The 25,398-nt window shown below is 42.1% G+C and overlaps 1 protein-coding gene across 1 annotated transcript; it reads right to left on the bottom strand.

The window, feature by feature from the left end:
- Window positions 1–419: 419 nt before the first annotated feature.
- Window positions 420–19,072, bottom strand: LOC138788880 (arf-GAP with dual PH domain-containing protein 1-like). Its single transcript, XM_069967257.1, has 11 exons — window positions 18,799–19,072; window positions 17,259–17,389; window positions 12,801–12,892; window positions 9,707–9,789; window positions 8,221–8,333; window positions 7,120–7,266; window positions 5,656–5,739; window positions 5,050–5,112; window positions 3,992–4,063; window positions 2,156–2,384; window positions 420–659 (listed from the first exon to the last, which is right to left on the bottom strand). Exons 1-11 carry the CDS (start codon window positions 18,887–18,889, stop codon window positions 631–633), a joined length of 1,134 nt encoding a protein of 377 aa, XP_069823358.1. The 5' UTR covers window positions 18,890–19,072; the 3' UTR covers window positions 420–630.
- Between the last annotated feature and the right edge of the window lie 6,326 nt (window positions 19,073–25,398).

The raw sequence follows: 25,398 nt of genomic DNA, 5'->3' as shown, positions 1-25,398 counted from the left end.
CCAGAATAAGATGTCGTCTCAAGAGTCTATTGTAGTCTTCATGAACAATGAAAATAAATGACTTGGTCCTTAAGCCATTAACTTAATTATGGTACAGATCAATTGTACCTCTCCAACAGAACGGGAATGCTAGATGTTATTCCCATAAGTCTTCATTTCTGGTCTCTACCTTTCTATCCGTCATACGTCCATCAGGCAGCCTGGGCATAAAACCAAAAGCTTCCTTCACATAGAGGTGCATAGAGTGAACTAGCAGTGTGATTTACGTGGTCTTCTCGTTGCCTCCCTGCTCTCCTCCCCTTCACGTCTTATACATACTTCTATTGATCCATGTTCATTGCTCTTTTCTGTGCATATTTTTTTATTTTTTTTACCTAAAACACATCAATCTCATAACTAACGGCGAGAGACGGCACTCGTTATGTTTTCTTGAAAAGATTTATTAGACAGTGCAAACACTTTGCTTGGCACGTAGTTACAAGAGTAGTTACCATACAATAATACAGACTTATATACAACAACATGCTGAAATGGAACACATGGATATCAAAGCAGTCCAGTGTCTGAATGGCTGGAATGAGGGCGGTTTGCAGGATCGGAGGGTATCTGGTGGGTTCGGGGAGCGTTGTGTTAGGAACGATGTTTAAATTGAGCTTCAACTAAAAAAAAAATAAAAAAAAGAACAAAATTTAGAAAAAAAAATTAAGGGACGTTGTACTGAACTGTAATAGCTGACAATAATATACATGACGCTGTGTGGTGCTTCTACCCACAGATTATTTATTCAGGCTCTGTTGAGGGTGCGGAAATCTCAAATTTTTTTAATTGGTACAATTCGATGCAAAATTGCAGGAAGGCCCCCATTATTGTAAACTGCACGATTGATTTTCCTTTTTCACGTCTGTCAAAAATGATGCTGCCAGCTAAAGGGTTAATCCGTTTAGCTCACCCACTGACTATTATCATCCTTATAGCAATGCAGTGGTATGAACAATCAACCTAAAAGTGGAAACTTAAAAGGTTTTCAGCTCTCTTATTCCTTCTCGGTTCCTATATCCACAGTGCTGTGTATTCAATGCTAGATGGGGTTTTGCTATTTCGTATATTACTCCTAGCGGTAATGGAATTGATTGTGTGAACACTCTGCGTCCTTCATTATATCACAGCTGTCTAGTCTTGCCTGACCCCTGTCATCTCCGATTGTGATAAATGTCACACCATAGCATTGTCTTTCCTATAAGTGACATTGCTTTGGCTTCTGCAGCTACGTGGGAAAACATATATTTAATATTTATTTATTTATTTATTATATATCTATATATTTATTTATTTATTTATTATATATTTATTTATTTCACATTGTTTATTTTAGTTTAAACATATAAAGAAATATTTAATATATATTTATTTTACATTTATTTATTATTGTTGAAACATATAAAGAAATATTTATTTATTATATATATTTATTGATTTATTTCATATTTATTGTTGTTTAAACATATAAAGAAATATTTAATATATATTTATTTATTATATATTTATTATTTATTTTATATTTATTTATTTTTGTTTGAACATATGAGGAAATATTTATTTATTTAGATAAATAAATAAATAAATAAATAATGGAAATTGGAACAACCTATTTAAAGAGAATACAAAATGACAATTAACCACATCTGAAATTCTAACCCACTCGGAAACACTGCAAACATGAAATATTAAAATCCTGGTGAAAAAAAAACGGAAAAAAACCCTGAAAAAAAAGTCTGTACATGAGCCCCCAGAGTCCATGCAACATATATGTGAATACATTAAAAGGGGATTTTAAGGAAGGGGGGGGGGATTACATTGAAAACAACGTGCCCCTCACTGAGCTGCTTATGGGGCTAAGATACAAATATTATATGCATCACCAGTATGCAACTCACAGATCAACTAAGCCGAGACTTCCTGTAATATATATCAGATACAGAGCTCATATACTGACATGAATTGCCAGAAATACATTTATGTTAGTCCGCTGTATTCATTTCAACATACATTATTCGTTTTGGATTATAGGCTACTATGACATAGATTGCTATGTATGAAGCCTTATTTCCTGTTCTGTATGAGAACATGTATGTATAAGAGATGGGAGCCATTTTACCTGCATATTCCCGCACAGTCATAGGTAGACTTAGAACCTTCTTGAACACGTTCAGCCAGCTCTCCCGCTCTACTTCACTTTCGCAGGTGAATATATAAGTACGTTCTGGTGTACTAATGGATATGCCATAATTCCACACATTGCTGTACGAGCTGGGGACCATCTCAGCCTTCACCTGATAGCCATTCTCACTACTTCCCAAAAACACCTCACCCTTAGCGAAAGCGTCCTGAACAACAAATGGAGAAAACCTTGTTATTGCATATCCTGAAGTCAGTAAGGTTTATAATGAAAGACATATCTATGGTGAATACTTGTGATCAAAGTATTTTAGTAGTTATACCTTTATCGGGCAACAAAAAAAAAATTCTGGCTAACACGGTACTATACTATATATATTTTTTTCTAACCATAATGAAAGACAGTAATTGTCCAGTATTTTTATGGTCTAGGTCCTAATAAATACCCCCCCCCCCTCCCCCATACTGATTATTTTGCAGTTGGAGGTGCAGTTTTTATGGAGTTTTTGATCCAAAGCCAGAAGTAAATCCATGAGGAGTAAAAGAATATTTTGTGTGACTTCTTCCTCCAGCAAATGTGGTAGAATCAGAATTAGCTGTGATCATACTGTACATGTGGATCTCAAAAGAGCAGGAGGAGATGAGCAGATTAAGATTTGTAATCTCTGTTCTTTCTAGGCTTGGGAGTCAAGTGGGTGGTCCCTTTACTGCTCAACACTGTTCATTGGGCTTAAAGGGGTTGTACACAAAGCAGAAGAGGGCTAAAGCGGATACTGACTTTTTTCCCGTAAAGATATATATCAATCTGCTCAGCTCTTCCTGCTCTATAACATGATACTGATAAATTATATAAAAGGAAAGCTCCTTTAAAGGGGTTATTTCACAGGATAGGGGGGCAACCAGCTGATCAGTGAGGATACAACTACTGGGACCCGCAATGAGAATATTCATGATCGTTTATTTAGGCCCAAACCTAAAATCATCAGACACCCACCGTGCATCGCTTCATGGAATAGCGGTGCGCGGCGGGCGACCGACGATTTGAGAAGCAGCATACATTACCTTGCAGGGCTTCTCCTGCGCTCCGTCTTCCTCCCCGGGTCCCACTCGCAGCATCAACTCCGGAGCGGCCTGACTGAGCTGTCAGACCGCTCAGCCAATCACTGGCCGCGGCGGTCCCGGCCTGTGATTGGCTGAGCGGTCTGAGAGCTCAGTCAGGCCGCTCCAGAGTTGATGCTGCGCCGCGGGACCCGGGGTGGAAGACCGAGCGCAAGAGAAGCCCTGCAAGGTAATGTATGGTGCAAGGGCTGCAAGGACATCGGTAACGATGTCCCTGCAGCCCTCGCGTAACGATCATTGGGCCGTGGAATAGGCCCAGTAAACGAGCGCCAATCTAGCAGATCGGCTCTCGTTTACACTGTTGATCGGGCCTGTGGAATAGGGCCCTAAGATCTGAAAGTTGGCAGGGGCGAACATAACAACCAATCCTTACTTACCTCTCCCCTTGACCGCAATTCGCCGGGTAACCGTCACCAGGAGAGTTGTTATGCCCGTCCCAGCTGATGGACTGGCCACATAACCAATTAGTGATTGCAGAGACGGCCCACCCTAGTCACTGACTGGCTGAGTGGCCAGTCCATTAATCGGGTCATGACGTCAACTCTGGTGGAGATACCGGAGCCTGGAGGGGTCCTGGAGCAGCGATTCAGGCACAGGAAGAGGTGAGTTGTGTTTTTTTATGTTTTTCAATTTTTTCTGTGTGTCCCCCCTACTGCCTTTTGAAAAAAATAAAAAAATGACATGGCTGGACAATTACCAGGGGGTCTTTGAAGTACATTAATCTTCGGTGATCTAGGGTAAACCATCTCTTTTTAAAGGCATCAGTAGGCTATAAAAAATAAAAAGTAAAGCAATGTTATATCATGCTACGCGATTGACAAAATGCTAATATTAGTGATCCATACAGTGTTACTGCTCAATATGAATGTTAAAGCGGAAGGCCAAAAAAGTCCAAAACAATAATAAAATACTGGGTCACAATGGTGAATAACATTCACCTGGAATTAAGGGCGCTTTATAAATAAATAAATAAATAAATAAATAATAATAATAATAATAATAATAGTAATAATAATAATTTTCTGCTTTTGCCTCTATGTTCCATTGATATTTGCCTACATCGTATATCACACATCACAGACACACACTTCTCCTACGCTCCATATGGGGTGGAGGAATTATGGCAGCGCCCAACACCATGTCTATTGCAATGACTACTTCTAAAATAGTTATCCAAAAGGACCATCCAACGCTATTTTTTTTTACACCTTTAGGCTAGGTTCACACTACGTAAGTTTCCGGACGTAGCGCGTTCCGTGAATAAGCGGCCGGAGATTTACGTAGTTTGCGCACAATGGAAAGTATACGATATACAGCTGCACAGTTCACACTACGTAAGAACTTACGCGGCGGTGTAAAAAATGAACCAGACCATTGTTTGAGGACAAAAAAGCTGTAACTTACGCCTGTAGCCTGTAGTCCCGTACGGAGTGGTGATTTCTTCATTTTTCCACTTTTCTTTGCCGATCCAAAAGGTTCTGTGGGGTGTCCGGGGCTAGGCGAAGCTTTCCAAGTAAAAAAGCGCTGTCAGATCGCTACGTACGCTGCTCGGGAAGCGTAAGTAGACTACGGGCGTAAGTTCACGGACCGTACGTAGCCGGCTGCAACTTACGTAAATCCCCAGCCGGAGTTTAACATGTATATGTCCGGCCGCGAATGTAAAATTTTGCGGCCGGACATATACGTAGTGTGAACATAGCCTTAGGTTTTATTATAAGCAATTTCTCTTCACTTTTGAAAATTATTTTCACCTACCTTTGGTCCGGTCTTCTCCATATATCCCTCCTTCAGGAAATTCTGGGGTAACCGACTTAAAATCTAGATGATAAATATAAACATAGTCTTGAATCTTTTACATGGTACCAGTGACATCAGCTAAGGGGTACTCCGGTTTTCAAATCAACTGGTGTCATAAAGTTATACAGATTTGTAAATTACTTTTATTTAAAAGTCTCAAGTGTTCCAATACTTATCAGCTGCTGTATGTCCTGCAGAACGTGGTGTATTCTTTCTAGTCAGACATAGTGCTCTCTGCTGCCACCTGTCCATTTCAGGAATTTCCAAAGCAGGAGAGGTTTTCTATGGGGACTTACTACTGCTCTGGACAGTTACTGTCATGGACAGAGGTGGCAGCAGAGAGCACTGTGTTAGACTGGAAAGAATACACCACTTCCTGCAGAACATATAGGACATTGATGTTGGGTGTGATATGCTCCTCTGAACATATGACATGCCCCTGGTACAAGTTTCAAGCCAACTGTTTGTGTGGTATGAACTGAGCTAAAGGTGAATGTAGCTGCTATTTTATGGATATCTCTGTTTTCCTCCCCGAACCCCTGCCCCAATCTTTCACCTGGTTACCTCTTTGTCACTTGCTGTGGGAAATGCAACTTTCATGTAATGAAACTGAGCGGCGCGGATGGCATTAAACCAGCTGACGATTTCCTATAGGAAATAAAGTATAGAGAATTAGATGACTGTCTTTATAACAATCTCTCCTGAACATAATCTGCTGTCAAACATTGCAGCAACAGTTTCCTCTGCAGGGTCGTGGTACAGCATTGCATGGCACCCAATGGGATCAATGGGCTGACTATGTAAGTTCACCGACGGGATTCCGCTGCAGAATTTCGCAGATTTTACTCAATGTGTACTGGCCCTAATGCAGGGAAAGGCAAAGTCCCATAGAGATGCTTTCTGTTAATATGCCAAGGGAGGGGACTGCTTCTACTAACAATTCTCTATTATTATTCTCTATTATTATAGTAAAAATCTAAATTATTATTATTATTATTATTATTATTATTATTATTATTAATAAAGTAAAAGTCTAAAGCAGGTTTTGGGAACCTTTGGGCCTCCAGCTGTTGCAAAACTACAATTCCCATCATGCCTGGATAGCCAAAGCTAAAGCTTTGGCTGTCCAGGCATGATAGGAATTGTAGTTTTGTAACAGCAGGAGGGCCGAAGGTTCCCTATCCCTGGTCTCAAGTATTAGCATTACTATTATAAATATTATTGTGACTGCAGAACCTTGTGATTTGATTAATTTTACCAGTTTGTAATGGGATGTGAGGGATCAGCTAACCATTAGTGCCCATCATGCCTGGCAGCTAAACCTTTGGCTGTCCAGGCATGATGGGAAACGTAGTATTGCAACAGCTGGATGGCTGCAGTTTGGAGACCCCTACTCTAGATATTGTGTTCAATTATGTGTATGTTCTAAGGAGGGAAATTTACTAAGACCTGTGGCTCACATGGTCTAAATGGGGCTTACTAGCAACAAAGATTGATGATCTATCCTCAGGATAGGTTATCAATTACTGATCTGCATGCTCCATTCACAGCTTTTAGCCCTGTTCACACTATAGGGCGGGTGCTGATGACCTACCCTGTGGATAGGCCAATTTGTTTTACCTGGAAGACACCTTTAAGTAATCCCCCAGCAGCGCACAGGTATGCTGAACTTACGCAGAGGCGCCCCTGGGGCTGTCTTTGTGCCCTCACTGAAATCTATGCCTGCTCAGAGCTAGGGTAAATTTGGGGCATACCTGGCGTGCAGGTATAAATTGTAATCAATGCAGTGTGAACAGACTCCTATGACTCCTTCTTTTGAAGTTGTGCCTCCTGTCCGTCCCGCCACAAAAAGTTTGAGCAAACACTTTGTGACTGGAGCGCACAATGATGGCTCCCCCTTCTAAGTTTCTACATGATTAGAGGAAATAAAATATGCATACAAGATCATCCACCCTTATTGTCTATACACTGCCTCTCACTGGGGTCGGGTGTACTGATTATACAAGCAATAGTTCTGCTTTACTTCACCTTCCCATCATTGTGGTACACAAATAAGTTTCTTGCTCTGTTGTCTTTAACGTATGTGATCTGTAAACCATTGGTTTGCTTCATCTTCTCTGGCTGAAAGATGGCATTAATACTGTCTACTTTAATTACAGCCTTTGGCTCCTTTGCCTGAAATAAAAAGCATCAGCAGTGTATAGGTAAGACAGTAGGTGATGTTCACAGCTCAGTCTCCCCCTCCTAGTAGGTAACAGAGTACACGGTACACCCAGAAACCTTTTCATTTATGTCAATGAGACAGCTCCCATCCATGGGATTTTCTGCAAAGCATATCTGTAAATGGTGTTAAAAAACATCTCAGTTAAGGTAGCAGTCCCCATATTAAAGCATTAAAATGAAAAAAAAAAAAAATATATATATATATATACAATAATAATATTATATATATATATATATATATATATATATATATATATATATATTTAGATTTATTTTACAATTAGAAAAAAAGAGCATTGTTTTAGTAGCTGGCTCAAATCGGTATAAGAAATATAAGGTATACATTCCCTTTAACACAAACAGTGGCTTTCCGTAGAAGTAGTGATTAAGCTATAGGGATTGTATTGTGTCCAGAGACTAGGCTCCAAAACCAGAGGATCCACAGGCCCCTTGTCACACTAGCAGCATTGTGAGGAATCCTGGATGCTACATTGCTGATTGATCAAGATTGAAAATTAAAACTATGGATGGTAGCATGGTGGGCATGGCAAGGGGAGGGGGTGAGTACTGGGGAGAACTACTAAGTCAAGCAGCTATTAAAGGGAAAGTGTCATGTGGGCTTGTTATCCACCATTCCATAGATTAGGGGATTTTAAGCTGATTGCTTGGGGTCTGACCGCCTGGACCCCCACCAATCCTAAGAACAGGGAATTTGAGTACTCAGTGTGCCTCCACTGCCACCCTGGCTGGCGCTTCATTCAATCACTGTGGACCCACTATATGTATGTGATTTTAAAAAATACAGAAAACAAGGAGGCAGCTATCCTATTATAGAGCCGCAGACAATGGAGGCTGATATACAGGCCTTTATTAGGATTCTGATCATCTCAGCTCCATGATACTTACATCTGACTTAATAAAATATTTCAAGGTGCCGTCCAACTCTGTCAGGACAAACTTCCTTGCCAAATACTGTCCGTTATCTCTTCCTCGCTTCAATAAGATTCCTTCTTTCACACCTGAAATGAAAAACATGACTTCTGATGTTCCACAAGTATCAAAGAGTTTACTGTTATGATTGTTATTACTAATATTAAAAGGGGTAAATGTGTAAATCGTAATCTGCACTAAGATTGGTCCCTTACTAATATACTGCTAATGGCTAGCATGCCTTTATAATCTGGTTTCACATGCAGCTACAAGGTCATGCTCCTGTTGTTTACTTCCTTCATATGTGATGTCCTGGTTTTGTAGTTATCACCCCTCTCCTGCTACCTGTAGTAAAGGATGTCACACATTACATGCCCACATCTCCCTGGGTTTTCCCTCTCTTCTAGTTTTCAGGATGGATGGTGTTTAACATGCTGGGCAGCAAAGCAGAGCTTGTGTTTGTGTTATGTGTGAAGCTAGTGTGTAATTATCTATCTTACACTGTTAGGCCACGTTCACACACTGTATTTTTACGATAAAAAAAAATCCGCTGTTTAATGACGGCATGGAATCGCATTAGTGTGTATGGAACAACGGCCGTAATGTATACACGCTGTATACACTACGTTCGGGTCTATTTTGTGCAACCACTATTCAGTGAACAGTGGCTGTACGAGATTGCCTGTGCTCACATTGTACGTCCGGAACCCGTACTTTGCATTGTAGTCTATGGCTAAACGGAGTGCGGGAACACCCAAATGTGCCCGCATTCCACTTGGAATCAAATTATGTTCATCCGGCGGATACTGCAGTACCAGCCAGGTGAACACGTAAGACAGTGGCCCTAATTTGACACAGCCGTGTCACACAGTGGCTGCTGTTCTTGCAATGTGTAAACATGGCCTAAGAATGCAAGCATCTATAAATAGAGACAATGGGGGAGATTTATCAAACATGGTGTAAAGTGAAACTGGCTCAGTTGCCCCTAGCAACCAATCAGATTCCACCTTTCATTTTGCAAACAGTCTGTGAGGAATGAAAGGTGGAATCTGATTGGTTGCCAGGGGCAACTGAGCCAGTTTCACTTTACACCATGTTTGATAAATCTCCCCCAATGTATAGTAGAAGGGAGAGCAATAAGGAGAACTGTAGACCTTTACATTGGTAAACCAAGGCACAACAAGCCCTGGCAGCATCAGAACAGCTGTGCTGCATAGAGATGTGGATTATCTAGTGACCATTCAGGCACATATATGTACTTTTCAGGGTTTTTTTGTTTGTTTTTCTTTTTTATAGCTTGGAAAACATTGCCTTGAAACACACAAGACTAAATGCTGTGCAATAGAAGAAGTTTTGCCCTAAATTTCTAACTGTGAAGAGTATACAGCTGCCATGTCATTTTTGTAACGTGACTATTAATTTATAATAGAATTTGCATGCCGTGTTCTCCGTTTCTCCTTACCGCCAGAAAAGCCATCAGAACCTTCCTTTTTCATGAACTGTTTGCGTTCATATTTGGCCCGAATCCACTGTTCTCGCAAGACACTGCAGATGAGATTATAAAGAACGTATAAAGTGTTAACTATGCATTAACAATAATCACATTATTACAGGCAGCACAGGGAAGTACAGTCTTTTTTTTTTTTTTTTTTTTTAGTTATGGTTCGTGAATGCAGCATAACCAGCATTGCTGTAGGGATCGCAAAGGCAAACAAGGAACGTTCAAACAAAGCAGCGAATGGTGTAAACTTGGCCCAATCCTCACATGTGGAGCCCTCTGAGGAAACCTTGACCTATGTTTTTTTAGGAAATGAATTATAGCTCGAACAATAATAAAATAAGTGCTATTAGGTGATAGAAATATTATTTATCTCTCCAATACTACTGCCATGGTGCAAGCATAATGCATAAAGAATACTAGTAAAATGTATACCTAAATAATACCAGCAAAGTGCTCAATAGTGCTATACAGGTGTAACAAATAACGTATACTATATACTGTATACATATATAATATCAACAAAATACCCATAAACAGTGCCATGTGTTCCTATACTACCATGTATAAGAAATCACAGTACTATACGAGGATATAATACAAGCCAAGTGCTTAAAGGGGTTATCCAACGCTACAAAAACATGGCCACTTTTCCCCCTACTGTTGTCTCCAGTTCAGGTGTGGTTTGCAATTAAGCTCCATTTACTTCAATTGAACTGAGTTTCGAAACCCCACCCAAACTGGAGACAACAGTAGGGGGAAAGTGGCCATGTTTTTGTAGCGCTGGATAACCCCTTTAACAACAGTGATGTGTATTGATATACAACCCCCATACAAGTACAGAAAATAGCAGCACTATAAAGTATATACATATTGCTATGCAGTGCTATGCTACCAACATGTACGTATAGCACTATAAAGTGTATACCTAAATAATATTAGCAAAGTGCTCAATGACAGTGTCATACAGTGCTATGCTAATACAATACAAATATAGCAAATACCACTGTATAATAAATAACTAAATAAAACCAGCTCAATAACAGTGCCATATAATGCTACACTACCACCATATAGGCATCACAAAGGACAGCACTATACAGCGTATACAGTACATAGATCATAGGGCTGATCATACAGAGCAATACACTATTCACCACATAAAGGATACACAGTGAGTTTTCTATGTATGTATGAATGGTAAATACATCTACCACTACCCAGAGAAATCGACCAATGGAGCACTTTTTGCGTCGGTCACATTGTATTGTACTAAATAAATACTGACATGGGGAAAAAAAATCCTCAATACTGGTGCAAAAAGGGGTTTTACACAAGTTTATAATAGGATCATATTTGCAGCCATATTACAGGATTGTTGACACTAACTTAAAATATAATTGATCCCTATGATAGACCAACAAAACACAGTTATCACTGAACTCAAGGAGAACAGTGAAAAAAATTCTAATGAAGTACTCAATCAAGAGTCTTCACTGATGCGCCCATGGAGCCTCGGTTGCGAGTCTCAAAACAGGGGATAGCCAGACATCTCTAGCCTGTTGCCATGGGATGCCTCCATGATAGGGAGAGCACCACACCACCCTGATAAATAGCCCCTTAAGTCCCACTCGGTTGCGAGTATTGGAACATAAATAGGGAACCACCAGGGTGGTCCCTTTTTGTCAATGTCTAACTCAAGGTGCGAGTATTGCGATCATGACAAGGGTTTGCCAAGGCAGACTTCCATCCACAGACAGCCGTTTCAGGGTTTTTGCCCCTCGTCAGTGTGGAGTAGGATTCTGGCTAGTCGGGACAATGACAAATCAACCAACAAAACACAGTAATCACTGAACTCAAGGAGAACAGCGAAAAAAACTCCAATGAAGTACTCAATCAAGAGTCTCCACTGATGCCCCCCAAAATTTTAATATGCAAAACAGGAGTCCGTGGAGCCTCGGTTGCGAGTCTCAAAACACGGAATAGCCAGATATCTCTAGCCTGTTGCCACGGGGTGATCCCTATGATACTATGAGCTCTTGTTACTAAAGTCATGGTTACACCAGGAAACTCAGCTATAGCAAAGGCGCAAAGGTGCATCTGTGATATCTGAGTAACATCGACAGAGGAGTAGAGCATCCTACACTTGTTAAAGGGGTTGTCCAGCTGATTTCTTTCAAATCAGCTGTGTCAGAAAGTTATATAGATTTGTAATTTACTTCTATTAAAAAATCTCATGTCTTTCTATACTTATAAGCTGCTGTATGTCCTGCAGGAAATTTTGTTTTATTTTCAAGCAGACACAGTGCTCTCTGCTGCCATCTCTGGCCGAGACAGGAACTGTCCAGAGCAGGAGAGGTTTTCTATGGGGATTCATAGAAAACCGAGAAAGAGTTCCTGTCTTGGCCAGAGATGTCAGCAGAGAGCACTGTGTCAGACTGAAAATAAAACAACATTCTCTGCAGGACATACAGCAGCTGATAAGTATGGGAAGACTTGAGATTTTTCAATAGAAGTAACTTACAAATCTATATAACTTTCTGATATCAGTCGATTTGAAAGAAAAAGATTTTCGCTGGACAACCCCTTTAACGGAGTTTCTGAAACCTCATTTATATATTCATTCATTTATTCCCACACAACAGAAAATTTCCGCACAGAAAACAAACAACAATCTGCGATAGAAATTAGAAGCATGCTACGAATGTGCACAGAAAAGTCACGGATTAGCCCATTGAGTGATAATGGGGCCAAATGCTGTGTGGGTCCAAGGCTGTAATCCCATGCAGGTCTCAGATTTCTTCTCACAGATTCTTTAAGTAAATAACTATGATATTAAATCCGACACGTGTGAGCTCAGCCTAATAGCATGACCATCAATGCCTCAGCCATAATGTATAAAGATCACAATAGTTGTTCTACTGGAAAGACGCCATTCAAGTTGTCAATCAATTATTATTGTTTGTAGAACCTGCTGAATATATATACAGTTCCGATGTAGCTTCAGATACAGCAAAGCAGCTTAGGATAAGCCGAGAAATATAAAGAGTAAGCTTACTGGCAGTCCGCATGTGTGGGTCTGTAGTAATAGATAGGAACGTGAGCCTCATATTTCGCTTTAGCTGCTACATTGCCGTGTCTGTCAAGAAACTGAGAAATCAGGAAAGTACATTAGTAAAGCACAACAAGGAAACAATGATAAACTATGCATTACAAGGCTCATTCTAGATTATGTCTTGCAAAGTCCACATCAGGGGAATTCCCTGACCTATACTTACTAAGAATACTTAGGCCTCCTATATATTGTTGTCAGCTGAGGAGTAAAGCGTTTAAAGGGAATCTGTCGCTATGTTTATTCTGCCTTAAATGAGGGCAGTATAAACTAATGACTGAAATGCTGAACAGATCAGTGTATTACTTACATGATTCTTTTCATCCGTTCTCCTAATATGCGGGAGAATAGGATTCTTGCCGCACCCCTCCCCCTGCCCTCCAGCTGCTGATTGACAGTTGACTGGATATACACAGCATGGATGGATAACTGCCAATCAGCAGCTGGTGGGCAGAGTTTTCTGCTTCTCATGAATATACAGGACTACTGGGCTCATGCACATGATGGAGAGCACTACTTATTGTCCATGTTATTCAGGAGGATATCTCTGGATCAGCTGCACACAACAATGTAAGTGATACATCATTCTGTTCAGCTTCTCTGTCACTAGTTTATGCTACCCTAAGATCAGGGGCGGATTAACTTTACCATGGGCCCCGGGATGTTCCCTAAGCTTGCCCCCCCCCCCCCCCCCCCCAACCCACTGTAACTATGGCGGCACTAGCTTTAGTTTTTTAATTTCACAATGCAGCCTGTAAAGGACCTGTGGTGACATCATTGTCACATGATAAGGTCCTTCAGTATGTTTTCTAATGTTACTGCATTGTCTCCTGGCTGCAGTTTTGCCCTGATTTGAGCAAATTGCGGTAAAAAGCAGCAATTTTTATGCAAATCATGGCAAAACTGTAGCCTAGAGATAATACACCACTGAAAGTAGAAGTCTGTTTGGGGGGCCATAGGCCCCCAGGAGCTCAGGGCCCCGGGCTACCGCCCAAAACTGACCTATTATAATCAGCTACTGCCTGAGATAGGACAGCAGAAACCTAGTGACAGAGTCTCTTTAAGCCTGCACTTCTCTCTGCTCATTTTACTGATCAGTAGGGGTCTAAGCACAGTTGCAAAGAGTAGACAGATGGGCTACAGACTAAGTTATCACAGAACCCCTCTGGTGGAATAAGCACTGAATGTAATCCAGCAGCTTGTATTGTATTGTAAGACATAAAAGCTGCTCAAAAATTGTAATGCAAATCAACTGAAAAGGGTTTTCCAAGTTACTGAACATTTTCTTTCTGTTAGGAGATGAGATAAAGAACAAGCAAGACTATACAAGACTATACCCAGGTACTCGTGTCACCGCAGCATCCAACCACTAGTCTCTGAGGTATACTGCATACGAGTACCGAGGCCAGTGACTGGCTGCAGCCCTGACATAGGTAACATACAGTGCCATCATTAGTGGGGCCAAGTAAACAAAGCCCACTGGAAGGACTGGGATGGTAGCACTAGAAACTTTAGGGATTAAACTGGTGAGTGTAGTTTTTTTTTTTTTTTTTTAATCTCAGCTCCTAGATGTTGGCACGTGTTTTTAATAGCTAGGAAACCTCTTTAATAAAATACATAGCAAGCAATAAAAGCAAAAGGCAATAAAACAAGGTCTACAAAGTGTAATATTTATAGTAATGTTAAGTTTCAGATTTGCTGCACCAGTCTGTATTTAGAATATACATTTAAGACGAAGGGGTCATTGTCGATAAATCGGTGCACATTCTCCAGAAGCGACCCCATGCAGTAGTTAGATGGAAGACTAGATCAAAACATAATTTTCTTATACATTTACACAAGCATTCATCTAGGAGGATGCTAGTGTTATGGTGCGTTTACACAGACAGATTTATCTGACAGATCTTTGAAGCCAAAACCAGGAACAGACTATAAACAGGGAACAGGTCATAAAAGAAAGACTGGGATTTATACTTTTTTCAAATCCATTCCTGGCTTTTGCTTCCAAAATCTGTCAGATAAATCTCTCTGTGTAAACGCACTCTTAGTGGAGCGATTTTTAACGATTAACGACTAACGATAAACAATCGCAAACGAGATTGTTATTGTTAACCTAAAATCGTTTACCATACTACACAGAACGATGGTTGTTAGTTATGATCGTTACTATGATTGTGTATTCCTTCTGATCCCAGCAAAACAATGAACAATGTGCAATTACACTGGACGATTAGTGAACAAATGCGGAACTTGAGCGAACAAATGTGGAATTACAGTGAACGATTAGCGAATGATTAACGATAATTACAGGTTCAGATCTAAATCAACGATCAACGATTTCGATCGTTTACTGCAATTACACCGAATGATTATTGTTTAAATTCAAACGATATAGCATAACGATAATTGTCCCGTGTAATAGGGCCCTTATACCGGTACCATATACCCACATACAGGTAGGCTTAAAGGGGTTTTCTTGGCACAACATACTGATGAGTAATGCTGCATTTACACAAAACGATAAGTGTCCCAATCGTACGATTAACGATGTCGGAGTAACAATTTTTTTTCTTAACGATCAGCGTTTAGACTGTGCAATATATCGTACGGAAAATTTGTTTTGCTGTCGCTTAAGCCTATCTCACACATTGGTTAAATCGGCGAACAACTGTTTACACGGAACGATCTGAGAATTTTTTGCGAACGACGATTTGAGAACATGTTGTGAGATCAAAACGAACGATTTCTCGTTTATCGTTTGATCGTTCACTGCGTTTACACGTACGATTATCGTTCTAATTCGATCGTTATCGCGCAAATTTGTACAATAATCGTTACGTGTAAACGCAGCATTACTGTGGCTAATTGGTGGAGGTGTCAGGTGTCGGCATCCTGCTGATCAGTGACTGATGACCTGTCCTGTAGCTCATCAGTATATTTTGCCTGGAAAAAAAACCCCTTAACATTCCTGGTGATTTCCCTAAGAATACCAGCAATAGATACCATCTATTCATCTCTCTAGCTACTTATTTCTCTTTTATGTCAGCCATTTCCTAAATGTTTGTCCTCCAGGCACAATGCCATTATTATCCTGTAACAACAAGCATCACACTCTACAATACGGCTCTAGTCACTTTCATTACCTCAGACTTTTAAAGGGGTTATCCAGTGCTACAAAAACATGGCCACTTTCCCCCTACTGTTGTCTCCAGTTTGGGTGGGGTTTTGAAGCTCACTGGAGCTTAATTGCAAACTGCACCTGAACTGGAGACAACAGTAGGGGGAAAAGTGGCCATGTTTTTGTAGCGCTGGATAACCCTTTTAACATTCAGCTCTATCTAGCTTTTGCTATCTGTCCATCCCTGCAAGAAAGTTTTCCTATATTTCAGAAAATGATAACTCTTAGTGAACATACACTTTGTAGTACATGTCCATGTTTGTTATATTGGAGTGTGTGTATTGGCAATAAAGCAACAGCAATGAGCAGTAAAGTACAGAGACCAGACTACATACAGAACCTTATAGATGACGTCCTTGCCTCGCTGCATATCTGGTGACACCAAATCAGTGCTCCCAGTGGACCCCCTACCGATTGTGAGAATGAAGGGTCACATTGCTGGTGTAGTACTGTGCCCCTTTCACTGTTTTTCCACTGCACATTGGCTCCTGCCACTTAGCTGTGCGAAAAACTGCAACACAACCCCATTCAAGTGACTGGGTGGGTGGCTGGGAGCGTCAATGTGCAGCGGGGATGGATCGTATACCAGAGGCCACATTAACATGGTGACATGGTGCACTCAGTTTGATCAAATGGTTTGCTAACATACTGAATTTTTTAATATCTACAGAACAGGTTTTTATGGTGTATACGCAGAGTGGAGTATGTACGATAAGCACTTGCATCTGTAGGTTGCTGTTGCACTTTTTGCTTTTTGTTCGTATACCTGATCTGCATCCCCTCCATTCTCACAGGTGATGGGAGTCAATCAAACACCCACTGCTTATAAAGTGGGGACATATTTTGATGGTGTACCATGGCTTTTTAAGATATGAATATCCCTTTAAGAGTAGAATGTAGGCCCCTGTGTAATCTAGTTAAAACTATAAATTTGTGAATTCAACCAATGCCTACTTAGCCTGAAATATATCCCCCCCCCCCCCCCAATCCATAGGAACCTACATTACAATGGACATGAGCTTTTGGGCAGTTTCATATGCTATAAAGGTCCATATGAATTTAATTATCTTGAATAACATCTTCAATAAGTGTTTTTCTTATCATTATATTCACATCTAGGATTGATGAGAAGAATACATATACATATTGTATATTCTGATCTATAGTAATAGATATATGAAGGAGATTGAGAATGGGTTGAGAAGGAAGAAAAGGGTTTCCATTACCTCAATCTGCTCCTCCTCCCAGTTGGCCATAGTCAACGACTTCACTTTGCTGATTTCAGAGAGGTTCCGGTGAATACCACAACAGGTCACACACAGGAAGACACCGAGCGTATAGGAGGCCCATTGAGGATCTTAAATAGAATAGAAGACAATCATTGTTGCAGTAAAATCATAGCGATCATAGGCCTCGTCCTTATTGTCAGTAATTTAAACTCTTTGATTCTCCATTGTTTTACACTATATAAAATTACACCCACTTGTATAGATCTATAATATAATATAAAAAAGTGCTTAATTACAGACAAGTCGTAAGCAGGCAACAGAAGCATACAACGTTCATTGATGTCAATGCTGGCAAAGTTGCTTGTGACTTGCAGCCTGACCAAAAATCTAACAAAAATGGATTTATTTATTTTTTTTGCAATTGACTAGAGATGAGCGAACTGGGTTCGGGTTCAAGTCCATCCGATCCCGAACGTTCGGTATTTGATTAGCTGGGGCTGCTGAAGTTGGATAAAGCTCTAAGGTTGTCTGGAAAACATGGATACAGCCAATGACTATATCCATGATTTCCACATAGCCTTAGGGCTTTATCCAACTTCAGCAGCCACCGCTAATCAAATGCCGAACTTTCGGGTTCGGATGGACTCGAGCATGCTCCAGGTTCGCTCATCTCTACAATTGACCCATTGTGTTTCAAGTCACTCCACCATAAATAACTATGCAGAATATTCCAATGCAACACTGCGACCAAAGTGGCCTCACAGTACTGGCCTTATCCACATCACCGGAAAACAGGATCGGCATCCAATCCTGTTTTTGGCACCAGACGTATGTCTGTCATTACGTAAATGTGAATAAGTTCTAAGTCAGTGTTTACTGTGGTCAGGTGATGTAGCAGGATATTGGGCAACGTCCCAGTCACTTCCTATTAGATATAGGAAAATAACTAGCCACTGACATGGATCTCCACAAAAAGTTTGACAAAAGTTTACAGCTTCTACCCCTTTAGGTACGGTTCCCATAAATAAGACCTGGACACCTATGTGGCATTAGGCTATGTTCCCATACAGTATTTTTGCTCAGTATTTTTCAACCAAAACCAGGAATGGATTGAAAACACACAAAGGCTATGCTCACACGCTGTTAAAATTGAGTGGATGGCATTTAACAATAAATAACTGACATTGTTTTAAAATAACGGCCATTATTTCCCATTAAATGGCAGCCATTCACTTAATTTCAACAGTGTGTGATCATAGCCTTTCTGTGTTTTCAATCCACGCCTGCAAAATACTGTGTGGGAACATAGCCTTATAATGTAATTCCTTAATTTTGCAAAAAAAGTGCCAATATTTCCTGGAGAAAGTAGAGTCTGTAAGTGACGAAGGTTTTCGCAGCCTGATTATGTGCTAGTCAGACAAAGCTGCACGACACGCTAAGGTACGTAGCAAAATACAATACAAAAAGTGCAAAAATTTGTTCCGAGAATTCCCTTTAATTTTTTCTTTCATTTTCTCCTTTCCTCCTTTCCTCTCACCTGGCTCTCCGCAGTCTGCACATCTTGTATTTCCTTCCTTCTTTGACAAAATCTTCACCGTCTTTTTGTTCCAATCCTGTTCCCCAGACATTGTAATGGATAATTCACAGCTACAGTAACACTTGGCAGCGTGGAGATCTTCATGGGCCAGATAGGACGGCCATGTACTGTCCAGGTGTAACAAAGCTTATCTACGTCCGGGTGCCGACATCCACAGCGTCACACAGGGCGAGGTGACTAGTACTGTCTGCAGGATCCAACCTCTTGTACCGACTGAAGGAAAGGGGGAGGGAGTTTTTAATTAGTAAACCTGTTTTTCTACATTTCAGTCTCACAAGACACTTGAGGGAGGCCGCACGGTATTTGCCACAACTTGTGTGCACACACGCGCACACTGCTCTCACACCTACCAAGCGAGGACTATGTAAATTATACGACGTGTCTTTATGTGTTCTTTAGTGCCACTAATAATGACATAAATATGGTAATACCTGCCTATAAGTAGCATTTACATTTCACAAGAGTTCAACCAGAACAAGATCTACATGGAGTGTGTATGATCTCCCATGTACCCAAAGACTCTCAGAGGCCAAATTCCTGGACGTTGAAGTGGCTACTGCACGTCGATGAATGCCATGTCCTCTTTATTGTTTACACATGCATAGCGGCTTATCCATATGAGAAGTTGTACCTGGTATTATTATTCAATCCACTTGCATGGCCCCTTACTGTATTGATCAGCAGGGTTTTCTGGATAACTCAATATGTTGTTAATGTAGCAGAGAATACCTTTCCTTATGTATTGGAAGATAATACGTCAGACCCCTCATCACTTTCCAAGGCTTACAATTTTTGGATACGTTTAGAATATCATGAAACGTAGGCCCCTTTAACACATCCACAATATACAGTTAGTGCACAGACCGTACATTGCGGACGTGTGTCTGGGCTTTTAAGGTGACCATACACCTTTAATAATCGTTGAGTTATCGTATAGTAATCTCTCCCGTCCCCCCCGTACATATCCAGGCTTAGAAACACATGGCCACTTTCTTCCAGAAACAGCACCAAACTGGAGACAAGAGTGGTGCTGTCTCTGGAAGAAAGCAGACATGTTTTTCTAAGTATGGATAACCCCTTTTAATTTCCTGTGTACTCTATGAGGAGGGCTAGGTCACAGTCACACAACTCTGGCGGCGGCTTACCCCTTTGAGAACAAAAGGGGTTTGGCATTGATTTTAGATCATGCCTAACTCCCATCTCCAGTGACTTTTAACTGTCAGTGGAGTCTTGGGGGAGCCCCATACACTTAAAACTGACATCTGAACTTGCCGCAATTCCCATCATGTCCGGACAGCCAAAGCTGTTACAAGAGGCTAATACATTGTAGAACATAAGAGCACATACAGGGTCTTGGGGGGGGGGTCCCCTGTATGCAGTATTTAGTACCTTGAAGTGGTCCATGTAAGGACAGGGCCATGGATGTCCTGTAGCCTATACTGCTATAAATACTACTTGTTATTGAAATGGTAACACCAAGAGGGCCTAGACATGAGATTACACAAACCGAGGAGGGAGCGGGTGTCACTAATATCTACAAATTATCAAGCTCCAATACCATTTTGTTCTACAAGTGAAATTAGAAGTAGAAGTGAGCCAGATGATGCACTGATCGTGTGATCGTAGCTCCTGTCCTTTTTTTTGGAATGCGTTTTTATGTCTGCACTTACCTGAAAATAAAGCAACCTTGAGCACTATTTGGTGAGTTGCTGCTATTGTATCTCTACCTTCTTAGGATTAAAAGTGAAAGTGTTATAGCCGTGTTGCTGGACTATGGGAGGTGCAGACAACGCCAAGGAGCATGCTGGGTCCAGAAAAATACTTCCAAATCCAAAAAAATGCTTCAGCACTCGAATCCCATAAAATCGAGTCCTTTATTGTAGAATCACAGATAAAACTGTGTCCATACCAAAACAAGCCTAGGGGGTCATATAGTATCTAAAGCTGGCATGACATTGGGCTACAAGCCAGACATCTATATATAGGTCTTCCACTGACCTCACACCACTGCTGCATGTTATGGTGCAGAGCAAGATGGCAACAGAGGTCAAGTCTCTTCCCTGTAGGCCAAGGGTAGTGTCTGGAGAGCATGTGGACCACGCTATGAAGAGGCCATGACTAGGAAACATCACACTGGTCCTATTATTAGGATTATGGTGTGCGGAGAATAATAATGTGTGCTAGCCAGACCCCTCTAGTCTTTATACAAGGTAGACAAAGGGCCCTATTATCATCGCTCTGTCCAGACCTAAAATCATTGGCAGTCAGGTATGCATTGCTATGTGTAATAGTCATGGCTAACAATTGCATAAACTGTTCATACGATCACAAACTAGATCTTTTATGGTTATCCTGAAATCGTTTATCATATTATACAGAACGAAAGTCGTTACTACGATCGTTTACTCCCCTGATCCTCCATCTGTGGAATTACACTAAAGGATTACTGAATGAATGTGGAATTAAAGTGAATGATTAGCAAACGATTAACCATGATTTTGGTGTCAGCACCAAACAAATGATAAACAATTTCTTGTTGGTCAAGAAGTGTTAAAGGAAAAAAATGACAGCTGGCAGGGGCTGAACATAGTAATCAATCACTGCTTACCTCTCCTTGTGCCTCTCCAGCGCTGGCTTGCCGCTCCTGGACTCCGGAATTGCACGCTCAGCCAATCAGTGATTGGAGCAGCGTTGTGACGTTCGAGCAGCAAGAGATCTCATAGCCCAGCAGGCAATGAGATCTCTTGCTGCTCAAACATCACGACTCAGTTGATGGACTGCCTGATCAGTCAGTCAGTGACTTGGGCAGGGAGAGAGGTAAGTAGTGGTCGTTTATTATGTCCCCCCCCCTCCCGTTGGCTGTCAATTTTTTTTTAAATCTCTTATCAGAGAAGGTGTCACCAGGGCTCATCCACTACTTTGTTGGTATTTTAATTTGCCATGGATGTTCTGGATTGAAATCTACTGTGTATCCATTCTGAACATACTGTAAACCTGACAATGCCCTAAACATGATATGGCTGTCTAGGCATCAATACTATCTGTTTTTTTCCCACTGTCAGGTTTATCTGAAGTGGCAAATGCGTACCAAATCTGTGGATTTTGAAGGAGTACTCTGGCTAAAAAAATTTCTTTAAAATCAACTGGTTTCAGAAAGATTTGTAATTTACTTCTACTTAAAAAGCTCAAGTCTTCCCATACTTATCAGCTGTTGTATTTCCAGCGAGAAGTGGTGATTTCTTTAAAGTCTGACACAGTTCTCTCTGCTGCCATCCTGTCCATGTCAGGAACTGTCCGGAGCAGTAGCAAATCCCTGAAGAAAACCTCTCCGGCCCTGGGCAGTTCCTGACATGGACAGATGTGGCAGCAGAGAGCACTGTGTCCCACTGAAAACAAAACACCACTTCCAGCAGCACATACAGCAGCTAATAAGTATGGGAAGAGTTACGATTTTTAAATGGAAGTAAATAACAAATTTATATAACTTTCTAAAACCAGTTTATTTGAAAGACAAATATTTTTTTGCTAGAGTACCCCTTTAATGTTGATTTGGGGACAACTATGGAAATCTTTTAAGTCATATACTTTATTTATTGTGGATTATGACCTTTCCACAAACAATCCACAATAAATCAGCAACAGATCTGACACATTTGACTCGCTGTAGATTTTAAATCTGCACTGCGTATGTAGTAAGGATTTTGGAAATCTCATCCACTTTGTAGATTTGTAGAGGAAATTCTGTGCTGAAACTTCTCACCTTTCACCATTTACATTTTTGACAGATGACAAGAACAGCAGCAACATGTATCATGGACCATGACCTAAATATGCTTAAAATGCAAGTAATTCTGGATTGTTTGTCAGGAGTGGCACTCTCCCTTTTCACCTGCATGTAGCACCTCACATGCCCTGGGGCTTAGTACTGACCCTTTTCTCAGGTTTAAAAGGGAACTCCAGGTACAGGGGGGAAATATTAAACTTCTGCAGAAGTAAATAGCATTACTTATGTATCTATCCAGGGGCGTAACTAGAAATGGCTGGGCCCCATAGCAAACTTTTGATTGGGGCCCCCCGCCCGCCCCCTGTCGATCGACCACTACGCCATCAACACACTCAGCTCTACATAGGTCCTGTACACCATATAAATTACAGTACAGTTATATCAGGTGACTTACAGGGGACGTCTTCTCTGATCGGAGTTCTTCCCTTTTCATTTTCTTCTCCATCTCCTTCTCCGAGCCACAAATCCACAGAATCTGCCAGAAAAACATATTAGGCTCCTCACACTGGCACCATCCTCATCTCTCTATACTGCACATCTGCATTGGCCCCTTTACACCCTCATTTAGTGGGAAGGCTGACTCTATGTGATCCCATTTTATTATATGGCCCTCCTCTCTGTCGCCCCTCCTTATAAATAGCCCCCTTATGTTGCCCCCCTTATAGAAGCCCCCCATGCTGTCCCCCTTATAGATGCCCCCCATGTTGTCCCCTAATAGATGGTCCCCTATGTTGCCCCCCCTATAGATGGCCCCTCCTATGTTGTCCTCTTATAGATGGCCCCCTCTCCCCCTATATTGTCACTTTATAGATGTTCCCCTCTCCCCCAATGTTGTCCCTTTATAATATCCCTCTCCCCTATGTTGTGCTCCTCTCCCCTATGTTGTCCCCTTATAGATGGCCCCCTCTCCCCCTATGTTGCCCCCCCTTATAGATGTCCCTCCTCCCCCTTCCTTATAGATGGCCCTCTCTCCCCCCTCCCTTATAGATGCCCTCCTCTCCCCCCTCCCTTATAGATGCCCTCCTCTCCCCCCTCCCTTATAGATGCCCCCTTCTCCCTCCCTTATAGATGTCTCCCTCTCCCCCCCTTCCTTATAGATGCCCTCCTATCCCCCCCCTTCCTTATAGATGCCCTCCTCTCCCCCCCTTCCGTATAGATGCCCTCCTATCCCCCCCTTCCTTATAGATGCCCTCCTATCCCCCCCTTCCTTATAGATGCCCTCCTCTCCCCCCTTCCTTATAGATGTCTCCCTCTCCCCCCCTTCCTTATAGATGCCCTCCTATCCCCCCCTCCCTTATAGATTGGTCTCCCTCTCCCCCCTCCCTTATAGATGTCTCCCTCTCCCCCCCTTCCTTATAGATGCCCTCCAATCCCCCCCTTCCTTATAGATGCCCTCCTCTCCCCCCCTTCCTTATAGATGTCCCCCTCTCCCCCCCTTCCTTATAGATGCCCTCCTATCCCCCCCTTCCTTATAGATGCCCTCCTCTCCCCCCCCCTTCCTTATGGATGCCCTCCTCCCCCCCCCCTTCCTTATAGATGCCCTCCTATCCCCCCCTTCCTTATAGATGCCCTCCTCTCCCCCCCTTCCTTATAGATGCCCTCCTATTCCCCCCTTCCTTATAGATGCCCTCCTCTCCCCCCCTTCCTTATAGATGCCCTCCAATCCCCCCCTTCCTTATAGATGCCCTCCAATCCCCCCCCTTCCTTATAGATGCCCTCCTATCCCCCCTTCCTTATAGATGCCCTCCAATCCCCCCCTTCCTTATAGATGCCCTCCAATCCCCCCTTCCTTATAGATGCCCTCCAATCCCCCCTTCCTTATAGATGCCCTCCTATCCCCCCCTTCCTTATATATGCCCTCCTCTCCCCCCCTTCCTTATAGATGCCCTCCTCTCCCCCCCTTCCTTATAGATGCCCTCCTATCCCCCCTTCCTTATAGATGTCCCCCTCTCCCCCCTTCCTTATAGATGTCCTCCAATCCCCCCCTTCCTTATAGATGCCCTCCTCTCCCCCCCTTCCTTATAGATGCCCTCTAATCCCCCCCTTCCTTATAGATGCCCTCCTCTCCCCCCTTCCTTATAGATGTCTCCCTCTCCCCCCTTCCTTATAGATGTCTCCCTCTCCCCCCCTTCCTTATAGATGCCCTCCAATCCCCTCCTTCCTTATAGATGCCCTCCTATCCCCCCTTCCTTATAGATGTCCCCCTCTCCCCCCCTTCCTTATAGATGCCCTCCTATCCCCTCCTTCCTTATAGATGCCCTCCTATTCCCCCCTTCCTTATAGATGCCCTCCTCTCCCCCCCTTCCTTATAGATGCCCTCCTCTCCCCCCTTCCTTATAGATGCCCTCCTATTCCCCCCTTCCTTATAGATGCCCTCCTATCCCCCCCTTCCTTATAGATGCCCTCCAATCCCCCCTTCCTTATAGATGCCCTCCTCTCCCCCCCTTCATTATAGATGCCCCTTCTCCCTCCCTTATAGATGTCCCCCTCTCCCCCCCTTCCTTATAGATGCCCTCCTATCCCCCCTTCCTTATAGATGCCCTCCAATCCCCCCCTTCCTTATAGATGCCCTCCAATTCCCCCTTCCTTATATATGCCCTCCTCTCCCCCCTTCCTTATAGATGCCCTCCTCTCCCCCCCCCTTCCTTATAGATGCCCTCCAATCCCCCCCTTCCTTATAGATGCCCTCCAATCCCCCCCCTTCCTTATAGATGCCCTCCTATCCCCCCTTCCTTATAGATGCCCTCCTATCCCCC

This window comes from Dendropsophus ebraccatus, chromosome 4 (genome assembly GCF_027789765.1).
Source record: "Dendropsophus ebraccatus isolate aDenEbr1 chromosome 4, aDenEbr1.pat, whole genome shotgun sequence".
Taxonomy (NCBI): Eukaryota; Metazoa; Chordata; class Amphibia; order Anura; family Hylidae; genus Dendropsophus; species Dendropsophus ebraccatus.
The sequence above is the reverse complement of the archived record's forward strand: the minus strand, read 5'-3'. Positions and strand labels throughout refer to the sequence as shown.